This window comes from Miscanthus floridulus, chromosome 16 (genome assembly GCF_019320115.1).
Source record: "Miscanthus floridulus cultivar M001 chromosome 16, ASM1932011v1, whole genome shotgun sequence".
NCBI classification, from domain to species: Eukaryota; Viridiplantae; Streptophyta; class Magnoliopsida; order Poales; family Poaceae; genus Miscanthus; species Miscanthus floridulus.
Genome location: NC_089595.1, coordinates 99,028,424 through 99,047,604, shown reverse-complemented (window position 1 = coordinate 99,047,604; position 19,181 = coordinate 99,028,424). Strand labels below are relative to the sequence as shown.

Here is a 19,181-nt window from a genome sequence, read left to right as displayed (position 1 = left end):
GGCTATCACCAGATCACGATGAAAGAGTCCGACCAACTCGCAACCTCATTCAACACCCCATATGGTTCGTACTGTTATGTAACCATGCCTTTCGGTCTGAAGAACACTGGCGCCACCTATCAACAGTGCATGCAGCAATGCTTTGCTAACCAAATCGACCCGCTTGACTAGCCTGACCAAGTCGAGCGGCCAAAACCAACAATTGTCGTCTATGTTGATGACATAGTGGTCAAAATGGCCCAAGCTTGTAACCTAATCGCGAATTTGGCCACAACATTCACGAACCTCTGAAGGTTCAACATCAAATTGAATCCCGAAAAATGTGTTTTCGGGGTTCTGAAGGGAAAGCTGCTTGGATACATCATGTCCGGACGTGCTATCGAGGCCAACCATAAAAAATCATAGCCATCTCCAACATGAGCCCTATACACAATGTCAAGGGCCTACAAAGGCTCGCCGGTTGCTTAGCCACCCTGAGCTGGTTCATCTCCCGGCTAGGCGAGCGGGGGATGCCTCTCTACAAGCTTCTCAAAAAGACAAATGCGTTCGTCTAGACTAAGGAAGCACGGTAGGCTTTAGAGAGCCTCAAAGCATCACTAACGTTGGCCCCAATCCTCATCACTCCTAAACAGGGAGAACCCCTCCTCTATATCACGACAAGCAACCACGTGGTGAGTGCCGCCCTAGTTATCGAAAGGGAGGAGTTGGGACACCACCTTAAGGTCCAACGACCCATATACTTCATTGGGGAGGTACTCACCAACGCCAAGGTTTGGTACCCCTAGGTGCAAAAACTTCTATATGCCACGCTAATAGCGACCTAGAAGCTCCTACACTACTTCACCGACCATGAAGTCCTGGTCGTCACTTCATACCCACTGGGAGACATTGTCCACAACCATGATGCCGTGGGACGAATCCCCAAGTGGGCACTCGAGCTAATGGGCCACGACATCAGGTATATCCCCCGCACCTCTATCAAGTCTCAGGCTCTCACAGACTTTGTCGCCAAATGGATGGAGGTCCAGCTCTCGACCCCAGACATCACCCATGAGTACTGGATGATGTACTTCGATGGGTCTATAATGGCGCCTGACTCAGTGGCTAGAGTGGTTCTGATCTCCCCAGATGAGAGCAAGCTCTGCTACGCAATCCGCCTCCATTTTTTAGCCTCAAACAATGCCGTAGAATATGAGGCCCTCATCAATAGACTATGCATCGCCATCTAGCTCGGCGCTACGTGGCTCTATGTCCACGGCGACTCGGAGTTGGTCGTCGACCAAGTCATGAAGGAGTCCTCTTGCAAAAGCCCCCACATGGCAGCATACTGCTAGGAGGTGTGCAAGCTCGAGGACAAATTTCAGGGGATCAAACTACATCATGTCCCCCGAAAGGACAACGATGCCACCGATATTCTCATAAAATTGGCTGCCAGGCGGGTTCCGTCTCCAGATCGTGTCTTCATCAATGACCTTCATGAGCCATCCACCCACATCCTGGAAGGTCTGATCCAAGCACACCCTAATGCCAACCTGGCGCTCAGAGGCACCGACCTCGATGCCTCTGTGACGACGTCGCCCGTCGATGTCGCTGTAATAGCACTCGATGAAGCCGACTGGCGAGCGCCGCTACTCACCTACCTCCTCGAGGAGGTTCTCCAACCTGAAAGGATTGAAGCGCGATGGATCGCTCAATGCGCCAAGATGTTCGTCACATTCGGTAATGAGCTTTACAAGCGGAGTCCTTTAGGAATACTCATGAAGTGCATCCCTACCGACCAAGGGAAACAGCTCCTCCTCGAGGTCCATGCCGGAATCTACGGACATCACATGGCCCCGAGGTCGCTGGTCAGAAAAGCCTTTTGACAAGGTTTTTACTGGCCCACTGCACTGCCAGAGGCAGAGGAGGTTATTCGTAGGTGTGAGGGATGCCAGTTCTACGCTCGGCAAACTCATTTACCGGCACAGGAGCTCTGAACCATCCCCATCACCTAGCCATTCATGGTCTGGGGCTCGACATGGTAGGACCCCTCAAAAAGGGCCCGGATGGCTTCACTCACCTACTCATAGCGGTGGACAAATTCACCAAGTGGATAGAGGCGAAGCCCATCACCAACATTCGCTCGGAAGAGGCGGTCAAGTTCTTCTTGGACATCATTTACTGTTTCGGTGTTCCTAACTGTATCATCACTGACCACGGAACTAACTTCACCAGGAAGAAGTTCCTGGACTTCTGTGATGGATACGGTAGTAGGATCGACTGGGCCTTGGTCGGACAACCACGTACTAACGGTCAGGTCGAGCAGGCCAATGTCATGGTCCTACAAGGACTCAAGCCGTGCATCTTTGACCGACTCAATAAGTACACCAGGCGATGGGTTGTAGAGGTCCCAGCGATCCTCTAGAGCTTGAGAATGACCCTAAACCGATACACAGGGTTCACACCCTTCTTCCTGGCCTACAGAGCTGAAGCAGTGCTGCCCTTCGACCTTGACCATAGCGCCCTAAGAGTGAAGGCCTTTGACCACGACCGAGCCATAGAGGCTTAGCAGGACATGGTCGACCTGCTCGAGGAGGCTCGCAAGACAGCCATCATCCACTCCGCTCGCTACCAGCAAACTCTCCATAGGTACCATGAAAGGAAAATCAGAGGGAGGATCCTTGAGGTCAGAGACCTCACACTCTGAAGAACCCAATCAACCAAGGAGAAACAAAAACTCTCTCCCCCATGGGAAGGTCCCTATACAGTGACCGAGGTAATCCAACTGAGCGCCTACCGACTGAAGGATGACAACGGCAATGTTCTCACAAACACTTGGAACATCGAATAGTTACGTCGTTTCTTCCCCTAAAAATTCGGTCTTACTGCTTTCTTTCATTCAGCGTTTGCTCCTACAAGCACCCCAGTCCAAACACTTTCGGCCCAGGTCGCTCGGGGGCTCCACGAGGGTGCAATACCACCTCTCTTTTTTACTATCATATAGTAAATACTTTTTTCCTGAACGAAAGGGTAGCCTATTCCTTTAATTACCGTACATAACTTTGCCTTAAACTCGTGACCGATCACACCCTACCACGACCTATGGTTATGAATAGCTGAGCCTCATGGGCCATGCCTGGGTTCTTAAGGTTGCAACCTATAGGTCAAATGGTAGGTGCGAAAAAGAAAGGATAAAAAATAGAGCTATGCTAGGGTAAAAACAAAGAATGGATGGGACAAGCTTCCCCTTATGAAGTAATTCCATCACAAAATGAAATTGATGTATTCATGAATACAAATTGTTCACACGTGGGCTGCCCCATGAACTTATCCATTACATATGTTGATTACTTCTACTCTAAATTTTACTGCGGCAGCCCAGCCGCATCAGTTGATGTCGTGGCCGATGAAGATAAGGGATGCTCGCTCTCCGATGCGGCAACATTCGATTCAGTCAGAGGCAGGATGACGCTCGCTTATGACCAGGCCTCCACTCCATTCGCATGATGGATGATGTCTTCTTGATGCGCGCTTTCAGCCATGCTTGAATGGCAGACCTCCATCACCCACTGCGCGGAGACCTGCTCGGCAACCATTTGCGCGCATGGCACCAAGCTCTCCTTGAGCGTGTGGATGGCGTCCGCGCTCTAGCCATCGGCGTACCCCCTACAGATGGTGGCAAAGTCCAGGCCCAGGTGGTGCTTCACCACTGAGGTCAGCACCCCCGACATCCCATAGAACATCCCGTTAGAGATGAGCGCTTGAACCTCATTCGGGACCTCCGCCAGCTCGATGGTGGGCGTGTTGGTGCTCGTCGCCAACCCAAACACCTTGGACACAACCACTTGGGCAACATTGCAGATCTAGTCAAGCTCCCCCTTAAGAGCACATCGCTCTTCGAGGGACTTGGCCAGCGCCTCCACGCTCCGACCAATCGCCGCCTTGGCTGTCTCCAGCTCCCGCTCCAGAGAATCGATTCTTCTGCCTAGTTCTGGAAAAAGCACGACAAGTTCAGAAGCAAGGGAAAGGAAAAACCAAGACATCAACCAAAGGCATAACAGGTACATATTGAGGCGGCTGTTCTCGAGGATGGAGAGTCCTTCCCCCTGCTGGGTCACCTTCTTGAGCAGCCGAGCGTTCGACTCCTCCATCCCGAGCACCCGCCCCTAGAGTGCAAGCACTTCTCGATTGGCCTCTGACTGGGCCTTCTACTCCTCTCTAGGGTCTCCAAGGACTTCTAGAGTGCCACCTCGGTCTCCATCAGGTGGACCTTGGCCGCCATGAGTCCTCGCTCGGTAGCGGTCGCTCGTTCCACCGTGAGCAGCTCTGCTGTCCTCGCTCCCGTCGCCTCAGCCACCTGGTCTTGGGACTCATGGCGGGCGGACTCTAGCTAGCGCTCGAGCTCATCGACCCACCATGACATCGTGGCTTCCCACTCCATCCGACCATGCTCCTCCTGAAGTAAACGAGACTTGCAGATCGACGTCGCCTCTAACTCCTATAAAGCAAGAACCAAGCACGCTGAGACAACCAGTGTAAGACCATGGAGTTGAGGACAACACTAAAAACACATAAGGCTTACCTCAGCGATGCATGGTAGGTCAACTAAGACCGCCTGATGGATGAGCTCAACCCGCTCCAAGGCCTCCTTGAGCTTTGCCTTGGTTTGGGCGAGGTTAGACTCCATCGATAGTCCGCTCTACTCCAGGAAGTGCCAAAGTGCCACCTCCTCCCTTTCATGAAGGACAAACCAAGCTTTCCTTAGGTCACTGGGGTAGGGCCACACCAGCTTGTGGGTCACCCCCAACCCACTGGAAGATCCAGCAGCCACAACATCATGCAACGACTGGACCATCGCTAGCTCCTGCGACTGTGGGATGGCTGGCGGCTCCACCCTAGCGCTTGCCTTGCCGGAGCAGGGGATCTCTGCTACCTTGACCCCATGGCCTACCGGTGGATGTTCTGTCTCCGGCCTGGCCGCATCACCTCCCGACACCCCTAGCTTTGACTAGGAGGGCGAGCCATGCGTCCCTTAGCCAGGCGAGGCAGGGAGCCCGGTCTCCCTCCTCTCTTCCACCATAGCTAGTGTAGGAGGGATCGCAAGGGTCACCCCTGACCTAGCCTCCACCATCGCTATGGGGATCGCCGCCATCACCGTCGTTGTCGCTGCTATCATGCTCGCAACCAGCCAGGAGGGCCTAACCCCTAGAAGGGAAGGACGCATCGCCGCCAGCCTGCTTTCCTCGCCGCTCGTCACAACTCACTGCAGGCTAGGTCTCCACTCCTCCCGCATGGGAGGTGGGGTGATGCTCAATCCCGTCAAACCCTAGCCGCTATCAAAAAGGTACAGGTTAGTCACGCTCAAAGAACTCAACTATGAGATCAAAATAAACATAGGTACATATCTAGATGAAAGGGGCAGGGCCTTGAAGCCTTGACCCACTGGCAACGAGCCCGCTGGACGAGGACCACTCACAGGTCATGACCCGCGCCCCCTCGTATCAACCGAGGGAGGAGTTGACCCGATCGGTTCCCGATCAGCCCACGAATGGTTGCAACCACCGGCTCGTGGTGCGCTCGCTAAAGCAACTAACGGGGCCTCTCCCCATTGTGGCTTGCATGCACGCGCCGACCCTAAAGACGCAGGGGTACGGGCATGCTCCTCCAACCGGCCGATGTGCCCCACCACGCTTGGAGCAGGGGGGGCGAAGCCAACGACACCTCCAAAGGGCGCGGCCACCGCGCCCGCTTCACCTCTCGCTCAATGCCAGCGGCCGAGCTCATGGCACGCTTCCTTGACGCGGGAACATCGCCCCGCCTCTCTACATCCTGCCTACCATTGACAGACGCAGCCGTAGGCATACAACACTCCACTGAGGTCGCAACAACACCCTAGTCTCCATCCTCAGAGGTGCTCGTGTCGCCACCCATCTCTATGGGCTCCTCTGACTCGAGCTCCGCCTCCACGTTGCTCTAGTTTTCGCTGGCCCACACCCACTGGGCAATCTCCTTCTCATGCCTCCTTTGAGCCTTCTTAGCTCTCTTCTTCTTGGCGTCCGCCACCTCCTTCAGGGCAGCTTGCCGAGCTGCGCTCTCTGGCCCCCTCAAAAGATGTGGCCATGATTTGTAGCCGGCAAGTCCCTATGAAACGGACGACTCAAAGTCAAAATATAGGAGAGCAAAAGAGAAAACATGAAATAAGGATAGGGGAGCGTACCAAAGTGGACAACTTCATGGTGTGGAGGGGTCTGGGCTTTCCTTCAAGGGACTCTTGGGCCCTCAGCTATAGCACCCAGTCGAGCTAACTCTAGACCTCGTCCTTCGCCAACTCCTCCGGCGACGCACGGTCGGGATATATTGGGCCCAAGTAGTTCCATATCAGCCACCTCCTCTTTGCCAGTGGGGTGACCCGACGATGGAAAAAGGTGTGGAACACCCGCAGCCTATCGAATCCATGCTACACCAGCTTCTAGAGCTCCACCTCAATTACCTCCAGCTTGTTCTACCGACTAGAGTGCCCCCACGACCAGCTCTCCCGCCTCTCTGACCTCCTTCTAGTGAAAGGCGAGAACGGCGCCTCCGCTGGGTTCCTGATATAGAACCACACCCCATGCCACCCCCGATTGAAGTCGTAGGGGGAGTACACGGGGTAGGAGCTAGGTGGCCCCGACTTCTTCTGCTGCGCGAAGCCCCCAACCGGTGCGGTCCTAGGTGGCTTCCCCTCCACCTTGATGACCTCCAGCTTGTTCTACCGACTGGAGGGCCCCCACGACTAGCTCTCCCGCCTCTCCGGCCTCCTTCCGGTGAAAGGCGAGAATGGCGCCTCCGCTGGGTTCCTGATATAGAACCACACCCCATGCCACCCCCGATTGAAGTCACAGGGGGAGTACGTGGGGTAGGAGCCAAGTGGCCTTGGCTTCTTCTACAGCGCGAAGCCCCCAACCGGTGCGGTCCTAGGTGGCTTCCCCTCCAACAAGGCTCGCCCGGTGAAGATCCATCAGAAGAAGTCCACGTGCGGCTCCATCCTAAGGAAGGCCTCGTAGACGATGATGAAGCTGACGACGTGTAGCACCCCAGTCAGATTGAGGTGTTGTAGCTCCAGGCCCCACTCATTGAGGAGCTCGCGCAAGAACCAGTGCACGGGATATCCTAGCCCACGCTCGTGGAAGGCGAGGAAGGAGACAACCGTGTCGGACCAAGGTAGTGGAACAGCCTCCCCCGACGCAAGAGCCCTCCAGTGCACCACCTCTTTCGGCGGAAGCAGCCCCTTCTCGGTGAAGGCGGCCAACACCGCCTCATCTATGTTGGATGGCCTCCAGATCGACATTGCGCTCTAGATTCACGAATGGATCTATGAGTTCTCCTCTCCCTCGCTTTACCCTCTTTTCTCCTAGGAACCACCGCGGCACACAAACATGCTTGGTGAGAAGGAAGAAGGAGGAGAGGTAGCAGTTGAAGAATAGGCAAAGGAATGGGACGAAAATTCTCTCCCTTTCCCTATTTAAGGAGGAAAGGTAGCAGTTGGAGAAAGGCATGCGGTGGGATGCGTCCTAACTGATGGGACACGCCTTGCCCAATGAAATGACGCCTGGTAAGATGGGACATGGCCTGGGCATGGCCCACCACTAACGCACGCCTGGCTTAGGAAATAAGGCGCAACCGCATGCAAATAGCCCTCTGCCTTCCCAGGCAGGACTTGAAAGGGCCCACCGATAGCATCTCCGTCGAGGAGAGACCAATGGGCTACATGAGTCGATCAGATGGCTTAGGCGACTGCTGAGAGACAGGTAAGGGGTAGTGGGATGCCCCATGCGGGCTATGCCGACACTGCCACGAACGACGGACACGGATCCCATTCGGACATATCCAATAAGAGCTCCTCAAACCTGTCACTCGAGTCATCAAGGTAACTTTACTAAATTTTTTTACTTTATTTTCTGATGCATGATCATTCATTCATCCATTCTCATACATGCATTCACATATTCATTCATACAATCATTCATTCACCCTATACATCCAAAGCATCGCATATGCAATTAATGCATCACAACGCTTCGTGTTGCGTCATGAAGCGATAGTTGCCTCATTCAACATAACCAATGACCGGCCAGGGTTCTATGGCCAGCCCACAAAGGGCTTGAGGCCGCCTCGCGTCAACAGAGCTAGGGGAGAAAAATGTTGATGAGCCCCAGCGGCCCTCGCCCGGTATGCTCAGAAGCAGACAGGGTCATCTCAAACCTTCTCATTCGATCCTAACCTTGAGCCATGCCCATAGATTCCCCATCGAGGGCAGGCCAGTGGGCCACCTGAGTCGGTCTTCGGAATAACCCGGGCATCTACCGGGAGGCAGGTTAAGGAGCAGTGGAATGCCATATGAGGGCTATGCCGACCCTGTTATGAACGATGGACCCGGATTCCACTTGAACACACTCGTTAGTGAGCTCACCAAGCGCGTCACTCGAGCCATCGAGGCAAGCGACGTAAGCTCAGCCCCTTCGGTTGGAGAAACCGCAGACGGGCTAACGCACGGAACTAGACCAAACCCTACCGAACACAACGGGACTCAGGGGCTCAGGTCGCCCGACGTCAACTCAGGAAATCAACCGACCACGTAGGTCATGGGCAGGACAAACACGGGCAAACACCTTGAATGGTAGAAACACAGGAGTCTGTGGCCCCAAGAAAGAGTACCAAGATACTCAACCTCCAACCGACTCACTAGTCAGATGCAGGCTCGGGGGCTACACCCACCGGGTGCGCTCGCGCCCACTCGCTGGCAAGTCAAAAACCCCCTAGACGATTCTAACCAAATCGCCCGAGGGCTCGGGGGCTACACCCACCGGGTACGCTCATGCGCACCCACTAACAAAACGAAGAATCCCCCAGACGATTCTACTCGAATCGCACGGGGGCTCGGGGGCTCCTGTCGGGTTTATAAACCCGGGGTCCTTAATGGGCCCACTTCCCAGCAAAAGCTCGGCCCAGCAGATGGCATTACAAACCACGCGTAACTCCTGGGCCAGCCCAGATACCTAACGACAGGCCGGAAGAGCAATCCAGTCTCCGATCGGAAGGCCTGGCCAAGGAGGGGCGACGCTCACTTTCGACTTCGACCCACTTTTCCGACCGGAAGGCCTGGCCAAGGAGAGGCGACGCTCGCTTCCGACTCCGACCCGCTTCTCCGACCGGAAGGCCTAGCCAAGGAGGGGCGACGCTCGCTTCTGACTCTGACCCGCTTCTCCGACCAGAAGGACACTAAACCTCTACCCACGGCTCTTCTCCGACCGACGCGGTCGGAGCCGATTGGGAACGACCGGCCGGGGACACCCGCTCGGTGAGGACCTAAGAAATCAGGTGGGGCAGATAAGGTAAGGCGCTCAAGTCAACCGTAATACCGAGGACCGTACCCTGCACACCTGCAGGACAGTACTGTCGGGTCATGGCAGAAGGGTACTTTATAACCTTCCAGACATGTCAGAACACGAACAGTGTTGTGGGCGTCGACATTTGTCCTACAGTATGGTAGGCGCCGATATTTGCCATACCAGAAGAACACGATGGAGTCTGCCATATGCATCTGGGTGTCAATAGTATTGTGGGCGCCGACAAACTGTCTTGTACTCGACGTCGTGGGTAATAAGACTAGGTAGCGCACACACTCTCTCTCACTTGTAAGGCCGTCTTCTTCATCTATAAAAGGGGATGCGCCCTCTTCCAATGAAAGGGACAGACAACAAAACAAACGAACAACCGACGAATCATTCCGACTCCCTCTGCTAGCTTTAGACATTCTGAGCACTCAAACAGCTTCACAACTCTAAAGCTACACAGAGCATACGCTCGAACACTTAGCACATGTTGGATCTCCCGTCACTCTTGGCCCTTCAGTCCAGAGTCCGATCGGGCCTCTGACACCCCTATCTTATTCCCACTAGTTTATAACCCCACAGCAAACTTCGAGCACCTGGACTCAGGAATAAAGTCACCGACCGACTCAAACTGGACATAGGGCATGTTGCCTGAACCAGTATAAACCCCGTGTCATTGAGTGATAGGCTACATCCGATCACAATGTAAGACAAAACGATAAATATTTACTTATGGTTATTTTTTGCACCGACAGGTTATGACCAAAACTTGAACATACTCCATACGTATTTAAAAAAAGCAAACACTTCCTTGCCAGGAGCATTGAGCAAAAGTGATCCGATCTCGCTCTTGCTCATCATCATCAGGCATCAGGGCACATCAGGCGCCTGACGCCCCCACCCCACAGGATCTCACCACCCCGGCCAGCGGCAGCGCCCATCAGGCCGTGTGCTGGCTTGTCATGCATCAGCCGTGCTCCATCATCGAGTCATCGATCCATCAATCAATCAATCCATCGGTGGTCGTCGAGGTGACACTGACGCGTGCAATGTCTTTCCGTTCCTGCGCACAACGACGACGACGAGCGAGGCCGGCCTGCACTGCAGGTCTGCAGGCGATACGACACTCGACTCGACACACGCCTGTCTGTCTTGCCGTCTTGTGTGTCTTCCTACCGGTAGACAAGCAGGTCTGCGGCCCTGTTTAGTTGCCAAAAAATTTTGCATAGTAACTGTCACATCGAATCTTACGGCACATGCATGGAGTACTAAATGTAGACGAAAAAAAAAACTAATTACACAGTTGGTCGAGAAATCGCGAGACGAAACTTTTGAACCTAATTAGTCCATAATTAGACACTAATTACCAAATACAAACGAAATGCTACAGTAAGCCAAAATCCAAAATTTTTTGGATCTAAACGCACCAATTCGACAATCCGAAGGCTAGTAGCCATCACATCGAATCTTCACAATCCGAAGGCTAGTCTATTTTGTCCTGGCTAGGTGACTGCTGCTGCTCTCTTCACAATTCGACAATTCCTGGCTAGGGGCCTATTTAGTTCCACCAAAAAACGCTAAATTTTTCAAGATTCTTCATCACATCAAATCTTTAACGCATGCATGAAGTATTAAATATAAATAAAAAATAAAATTAATTACACAGTTTAGACGAAATCCACGAGACGAATCTTTTAAGCCTAATTAGACTATGATTGAACACTAATTGCCAAATAACAACGAAAACGCTACGATGCTCATTTTGCCAAATTTTTTAGATCTAAACTGGGCCTAGGTAAAAGAAAGCTGTGGCAACAGCAGGGCTGAGACGATGATGATGATTTCAGCGTGCTACTAGCGAGACTGCACGAGTGATTGCAATAACAACGGGGTGCTTGGTTCTTTAGTCGTTCCTAAAAATTATGTCACATCGAATGTTTAGATGCTAATAAGGAGCATTAAATATAGATTAATTACAAAACCAATTACATGGATGGAGGCTAATTTCCTAGGCGAATTTTTAAGCCTAATTAATCTGTCATTAGCACATGTTACTGTAGCACCACGTTGTCAAATCATGGACTAATTAGGCTTAAAAGATTCGTCTCGCAAATTAGTCGCAAGTTATGCAATTAGTTTCATAATTAGTCTATATTTAATACTCCATACATATGTCAAATATTCGATGTGACAGAAATTTTAGGAGAGGGTGTAGTAACCAAACATGCCCTAAATTAAGTAGTGAGGTGGTTTACTACAGTTTAGTTTAGCTAGCTAGCGGCGAAAAAGAGCGAGCTCACTTTAAGTGGTTGTTATCGTCTCATTAGCACTTTGCAGGCCGTGTTTAGTTCCAAAAAACTTTCCAAAAAAGTGCTACAGTAGCCATCACATCGAATCTTGCGATACGTGCATGGAGCATTAAATGTAGACGAAAAAAAACTAATTGCACAGTTTGGTTGGAAATCGCGAGACGAACGTTTTGAGCCTAATTAGTCCATGATTGAACATTAATTGTCAAATAAAAACGAAATACTACAGTAGCCAAATTTTTGAATTTCGTCAACTAAACACCGCCTAACTATTTGCATTCGAGGAGTACGGTCTTTTCTCTTTTTGCCGGCGACCGTACCGCACCTGGGGGCTGGGGCCTGCTAGGGTATCTACAGACTACACACTACAGTCATGCAAAGCATGCTACTGTATATATATGGACGGCGCATGCTAGTGTATATATATGGACTGCAAAAGCCGCCGCATATACATGTGTGCCACTTCTAGCTGTAGATCAATTTAATCACAGGCACTGAACGCGTTTTGGTCGTGCCATGTTTCTGCTGTCAAAGTTTGCCCCTAAATGACGCGGTTAACCGTTGCACACGCAGGCCGGGTGAGAGCAAGAGCTGATTTACACTGCGCTGACAGTTCTGACCTTAGATATCTAATGATACTACCAACCATGACACTAGATAAGTATATTGTGAAAACATATTTCATAGATCTCTAATGATACTAATTGCGTGTCATAAATATTGGTACACTTTTTCCTATAAATTTAGTTTGATTTAGGACAACCCTAGAAGTTGATTTAATTTGATATAGAAAGAGTACATATATGCTTCTTGGTATGTATTGAACGTAACAACTGTCTCGAACGCATGAATCACCCATAAAATTGTGTGCAAATAAATTAGCAAGCTCGACACTTTGGTAAACCTCAATCTGGTACATGTTTTCGTATTAGGATTTTGTATACCAAGAGGAGTAATGATTTTGTTTTGTGATGCCATTCCAATCAAATTGTGCAAACCTTGAAGTGCGTTAGTATTGTTAACTGTGATACAGTGAGTGGTGACATATTTCAACCACAGTGTTTTTAAATGACTATCACTGAAGCGCCTGGTTCAAAAAGTTTCACAGACAAGGTAGCAAAATATATTATAATTAGTGATATGTTCTCACATTAATAAAAGAAAACAAACTAAATTACATAGAGTTTCAAAATTATGTTAATTAGTGTGGTGTCTAGTCTAGTAACAAATTCATGGATGTGAACCATGCCCTCAATTTGTTGTTAATGGTTTTCAATTTCTTCATTCTTTGGAAGGGACAAAAGGTGATATGGATGAGCTATCTTAAATATACTAGAGCCAAAATTAAGAGTTTATTTGCTCAGTGTCCAGTTTGATTAATTGAAGTGATATTCCAAAGTATAGAGAATATTCTCCAAACTAATCCTCAGTTCAAACAGTAGTCCTTACTCCTTAGAGATGTGTATAAAACAGGAATCATATGCAATATATTTTTCTAAGATTGTGTTGAAAAAAAAGTGTTGGATTAAAGAAAATCACACAACATATAAAAAGGAAATTTTGAAAAAAAAAACTCCAGTTGACTAAACTACTGTATCTCCACTTAGGAAATTATGGATGCTATGGCAATGACTAATCCTATGTGCATATATAGGTGATAATAATTTTTGGGTATATTGGCAATGTAATCTACAACGTAATGCCAATAATCATTTAAAAAATAGATAGTAACCCTGATTAAAGGAGAGAAAGAAAAGCATGAATGAAAGGCTTTCTCCAAAGTACAAGTGAAAAATCAACAATAAAAACACCTCAAAATATCGGTATGGATTGCTCGAGTATATATGATCGAAGGCAAAGTCCAAAAAGGAACACAATCTAGGTAAGCAGAAATTCAGGAACAAATTATAAAATTGTTATTACATTACCAACACACACACCACACACCCCATGACCGGTTACTTCCTTGTGTAAAAAAGAAGCAATGAATTGCATTGCATGCATGTCCTGCAAAAATAACCTTAATTACTATGCATGCTAGCAGCTCTCTACGCTAGAGTCTCCTCTACTTGATCATACCAAGCAATAGCATCTCAAAACTGCAGTTGTTACAAGCTTCACGGACCTTCGAACGAGTACTTGATTACTACTACACCAAGCTTTATTGTTCTACGTACCTTGTTGGAGTAGTAGAGATCAGTGACCTAATCATCCCTGGTTGCCGGGGTGAAGGAAGCTTCTAGCTGAGCTCAGTGAGAGCTGGCCTTGCGAGTGTTCGAGGCTATCTACAGGGAACTGATGATCGGTGGCTTCTTTCATGGCGAAGCCGCCGCCTTCCGGCGAGTAGAAGACGAGCTGAGGCCCCGGAGCAGCAAGCGACAGTAGGGATGAGAACGGCGAGTGGTGAGCCACCGTCTGAGGCGAAGTGCCATGGCTCACCTGATGATCATGGACGGCGGCATTATTGCCATTGGTCGTCCAAGACTCACGCGCGGGCGTGTAGTACAAGCCGTGAGCCAGCGGCATGGTGGCGTTGACGAGGCCGATGGAATTGTTGAGGCCCATGTGCCCTTTGATGCCGCTGCCGTGGCAGTGTCGTTTGTCGCCATCGGCCATCGCGGCGGACGCGTTCGCGGCGGCGGCGGCCCGGTCGGCCGCAGCTGCAACGTTGGAGAAGGGCGCCATCATGGACGGCGGCAGATGGGCGACGAGGTCCTGCGCTTGCGGCGGGAACTGGAGCGGGGGCAGCTTGTCGATCTCGTGCTGCGCGGCGTCCAGCAGCCAGTCCACCACCTTGCTCGGCTGGCTGAGGCCCAGCCGGTCCTGGAGGTCGTAGAGCTGGATCGCCGTCGGCACGGAAAGCCGCACGCGCCGGTCGCGCAGCCCCTTGACCGTCCTCACCTTGCTGTGCCGGTCCTTGCCGCCGAAGACCCGCGACACGCGCACGATCCTCGACTCCGTCGACGGCGGCCAGTGTCGGGAGCTCGACATCACGGGACTCTTTGCGACGACGGCGCTCGCGGTCGGCCCCTCGGCCTTGGTGCACCCGGCCCCCAGCTCTTCATTGGTGAGGTTACCGCTTATCATCTCTTATTAAGCTAGCCACCACTCATGATCACACCTAGTAATAACACGGATCATCAGATAATACTAATTCAGAATTAAACCAGGACTAAGTGCAGGGGAAATTAATTGGGCATGCATGAAATGAGATCGATGGCGCATGCATCGATCGCAGTGCGTGGTGGTGAGCAGCATGTGGATGGATCGATCTGGCCACTGTTGTCCACTGGTAAACGAGCAGCCTTATTCGGTACACAGACAGGAATCACGGAAAGATATGGCACTGAAACATGCATGAACTTGGGTGGATAGTGGACTGTAGCTCTCTTTATGCTTTAATTTTGCTTACTCTACAGGCAGCAGTTAACTTGAATCTTCTTCCAAAAAAAAAACAGCAGTCAATGTAATTTGAAGGTGTATTATTATAGAAAAATATGAATTAAGATGATGCTATTGGTTAAAAAAGATTAACTTTAGAACTGTGATAAAAGGATTCAGTTAATTTATGAGCTCCTTTCATTGGATACAGCAGTGTGTCAGTATCAAACTGTCATACAGTATAATCCTATAAAAGATTAATAAGAAATGCTGGAGAAAATTAGAAACCAGTGGGAGAATGAGGATGGGGAACAAAATCAAAAGGCGCCATGAAAAATCAGATTGAACTTTATCTTTGGGTTCCAATGTCTTTCAATTCCTTCTTCTGAAGGTGGGGAAGTAAGCTTAGCATATATGTATACTAAAAGAAAAAAAGAATTATGTTCCCCAAAAGACAGAAGGCAAGCACTCCACATATAAAAACAAGGGAGGAGTGTGTGGCGTATGCACTAGTGTGAAATGTGAACTTTTCCTCAGAGGAAATTGTGAAGTGTAAACAAGCTGCAGCAAGAGCTGGGGGGAGAGAGAAGAACTTTAAATCCGGGGGCAGCAACATGTATAGATCCATTAAGAACCACTTACAAGCATCATCAAATTACCGGCGACGACACACTTCCTTCCCCAGCTCAGATCAGATTAGAGATCAAATAGCTTCGACCATGGCCCCCTCCGGATGAATCAAACGGGATAGATTGCCCCGAGCTCGACGCGCCAGAATTCGTCCGGCTCAGCCTGGATGGAGGACGGAGCTCGATCGATATTAGGAGATGGAATAATGGTGATGTGGATCGACGACCGACCGGCTCGGGACTGCGGCGGTGTAAGCCCTAGAAAGCTGTGTTAGCTGGAGAAGGGGAGATCGAGGGAGAGGAGAGGAAAGGGAGAGGTGGTTTTGGCCGCCGGCTATCTATCTACTACTACTAGCTGCTGCTGGTGGTGGTGTTTGTAGTGTGTAGGGTAGTGTAGTGATGGTGGGAGCAAGCACTTGTGAGTTGTGAGGAATGGACTTGTGTGGTGCTTGCTTGCACCAACTAAATGATCAGCTGGCGTCGTCGCTTTCTCGGGTCCCTGTCCTTTTACCCTGTCGTGCTCCTCGTGTGCGATAAGCTGCGGCGTACGTGTTACCGTCCAGCACAGATGGTGATGACGAGACCGCGCGGTGACTCCATCTTCTCCCTCGGCACGTACGGTGAGCAGTGCAGGACGGGTCGACGGTCGTGAACTGCACGCGCGTATACTGCCGCGCCACACCTTCAAATATGCACACACACGTGTTTTTTTTTTTTACTGAAGCAAACTTGCATTGTCAGCGATTACTTTGCAGCTGCAAGAGCTAGCTAGCTCATCACCAAGCTAGGTTGATTATTGCTGACGACTAATCAAAACTACTCCAGTGCAAAAAAAAAAAAAAACACGTGAGTTTGATGTCGGCTAACTCTGTTTAAAAAAATGAATAATGCTTGATAATACTCCTACCTATCAGTTGTTTGAACCGCATATAATTTCACAGGAAACTACTCAAACCGGCCCTGACCTAGCGAGCTTTAAAAAGAGAAAAAAAACTAAAAAAATAACAGCATATATATATATATATATATATATTGCATTTTATATACTCCCGGGAGTAGTTACTCCCATAATAAATAAATCATGTTGCGTATATGTACATACTCATTTATCAATTTGAGTACGTTGACATACTAATATTAAGATACTCTAGATCTTTACTATGTGAAAAGAATTTTAAAAGAGCACATATTTTTTAATATATTATATAATACTAGGATAGTAGCATATAAAATAAGTATGACCATATACTCTAAGTATACATACATATTTGTCATACATAGTACCATAGATGGTCTAGTATGATGATATACTCCATCTACATACACTTCGTCGGGCCATATACGCCTTAAATCTAGAGATATACACATAGGAGTAACTACTCCCTAAGAGTAGGAAATTATATATATATATATATATATATATATATATATATATATATATATATATATATATATATATATATATATATATATATACACACACACACCACACTATCACCATCTGTCCTAAATCATAGGTCGTTTTGATTTTTTTCGGTACATAACTTTTGCTATGCACCTACGTATACAATATATCTTGATACATAGTAAAAGTTGGTGTATCTAAAAAAGCTAAAATGATCTATAAATTGAATTGAAACGGACGGGAGTATTTGAGTATGAAGCAGACATGCATGTCGCTTGGAGGGAGTATTTGAGTATGAAGAAGACACACATATCGCTCTCATGGAGTTCTCATCCCATATTATGCGCACCGTACCCATATATCACATCATTTCATGATACTACTATCACAAAATAAGTTCGATAATAACGGGCAGTCGCTGGGCACATACAATGTCTTTCCCAATATTTTTGTACCCCGGCATATATACGACGAGGCTTTGCATGTCCTTGAGCACCAGAACCTAGGAGGCTACTCCATATAGGGCAGGGACCATGCTTCTTTTGGGCATCCAATAACCAGCGGCAGGACCACCCATGAATGACTTTTTATCCTTTTGTAAGATCACACATAGTCCGGGTGAACCAAAAGCGCAAGACCGCAACCACCATCGTGACCATAATAATCTAGGTAGATCTCTTCGCTTCCATCCTCCCCCCCCCCCCCCCCCCCCCCCTTTCTTTCTGTGAAAACTTAGTAGTAGTAGGAGAAGCAAGCAGATGTTACAAATTCATCAAACTAGATGCGATCTCCGCTCGTTGCTGCGGGAATTAGACAATGAAACTTGGGTGGTTGTCAGATGAAAGTAGGAACATTGCTTTTTTTTGGAATTGAAATATGGCCAATGTTCAAATGCATTTCATCTATACAAAATAAAACAAAAGAGTCAATTACACCAATCATTATCACATGGTAATTTCACATGAAAGAAAAAATGGTGCATTGTGACACAGGTAAATGAAAATATATTCTTTTAAATGGTTGAAAATTATTCGCGGGATAATTTCTGGTAAAGGTTGAAGTAGTTTTTTTATCACGAAAGTTAAATAGCTAAGGGAATGCTATGGTGGAAATTAATGATAATATTGATAATACTGCTTGATTACTAAATATATGTACTCTCACCTGCTACAATTATATTACGTATGGGCACCTGAATTGCATCAAATAAATAACTCAAAACACATGTCGTCTCAAACATTGTGACACCCTAGGTACTCACAGAACTCAAAGAACGACCCCCAAAACCCTTGAGCAACACATGAGCTTTCATGATGATGAAGGAATTCGTCACCCGTGTCGATGACTGCGATGTGAAGAATCGCTTCTCAGTGACATCGTCAATGAGAGGAAGGCATCAATCATGATGTATATTAGAAATTCTCACATAGTTAAATTAGCACTTGGTCCAGTTGCGAAGGAGTACGCCATAGTTCTAGAAACATGCATGGCCAACTATGATTTTATTAATTTTTTCTATAGCCAAACAATGATCAAATTGCATGTTTCAACAACAAAAAATCAAACACTTGAGATATAGGAGAAATGGTGAGATTATCTATATGATACATGAAAGCTCAATTATTCCTCGCAAAAAGGAATGAGCCCAGTATATGGATCCCTTGTATATATGGTGAGATTATCTATATGATACATTAAAGATCAATTAAAAAAGGATTACCCCGGCCAGTGCTAAACGTTTGAAGTATTACCGAGAGGGTTTCCTGGGTGGATACTTCTTTTAGCAGTCTGTTGTTATCCACGAACAGTACTACAGAATTGGACATCACTGCTGGCCTCATAACTGTCGGATTTTAAGAAACCGACAGTGATAGTCCGTCACTGCCGGTTTTTGGCTAAAACCGGTAGTAATAGGATCAACCGACACTGATATTCGGATCTTTGCTGTCGGTTCATATCACTGTCGGTTTTAGCCAAGAACCGATAGTGATATTGGGTTATCACTGTCGGTTTTAGCCAAGAACCGACACCGATACTATCACTGTCGGTTCGTGGCTTGAACCGACAGTGATATGCTGTAAGAAAACTGCATAAGTTTCTCATATGA

The 19,181-nt window shown here is 48.5% G+C and overlaps 1 protein-coding gene across 2 annotated transcripts; it reads right to left on the bottom strand.

Annotated features, from left to right (window-relative positions):
* Window positions 1-13,523: 13,523 nt before the first annotated feature.
* On the bottom strand, window positions 13,524-16,089 carry LOC136512309 (transcription factor TCP24-like). 2 transcript variants are annotated; one of them, XM_066506273.1, is made up of 3 exons: window positions 15,683-16,089; window positions 14,099-14,780; window positions 13,524-14,014 (listed from the first exon to the last, which is right to left on the bottom strand). In XM_066506273.1, the coding sequence occupies exons 2-3, from the start codon at window positions 14,744-14,746 to the stop codon at window positions 13,868-13,870; spliced, it is 795 nt and encodes a 264-aa protein (XP_066362370.1). In that variant the 5' UTR covers window positions 14,747-14,780; window positions 15,683-16,089; the 3' UTR covers window positions 13,524-13,867. The 2 variants fall into 2 exon arrangements, with proteins under 2 accessions (XP_066362370.1, XP_066362369.1); XM_066506272.1 differs by having other exon boundaries at window positions 13,524-14,780.
* Between the last annotated feature and the right edge of the window lie 3,092 nt (window positions 16,090-19,181).

Bases quoted from the DNA above. Each gene is read 5' to 3' on its own strand.
- LOC136512309 (XM_066506272.1), bottom strand. From the start codon at position 14,746: ATGATAAGCGGTAACCTCACCAATGAAGAGCTGGGGGCCGGGTGCACC.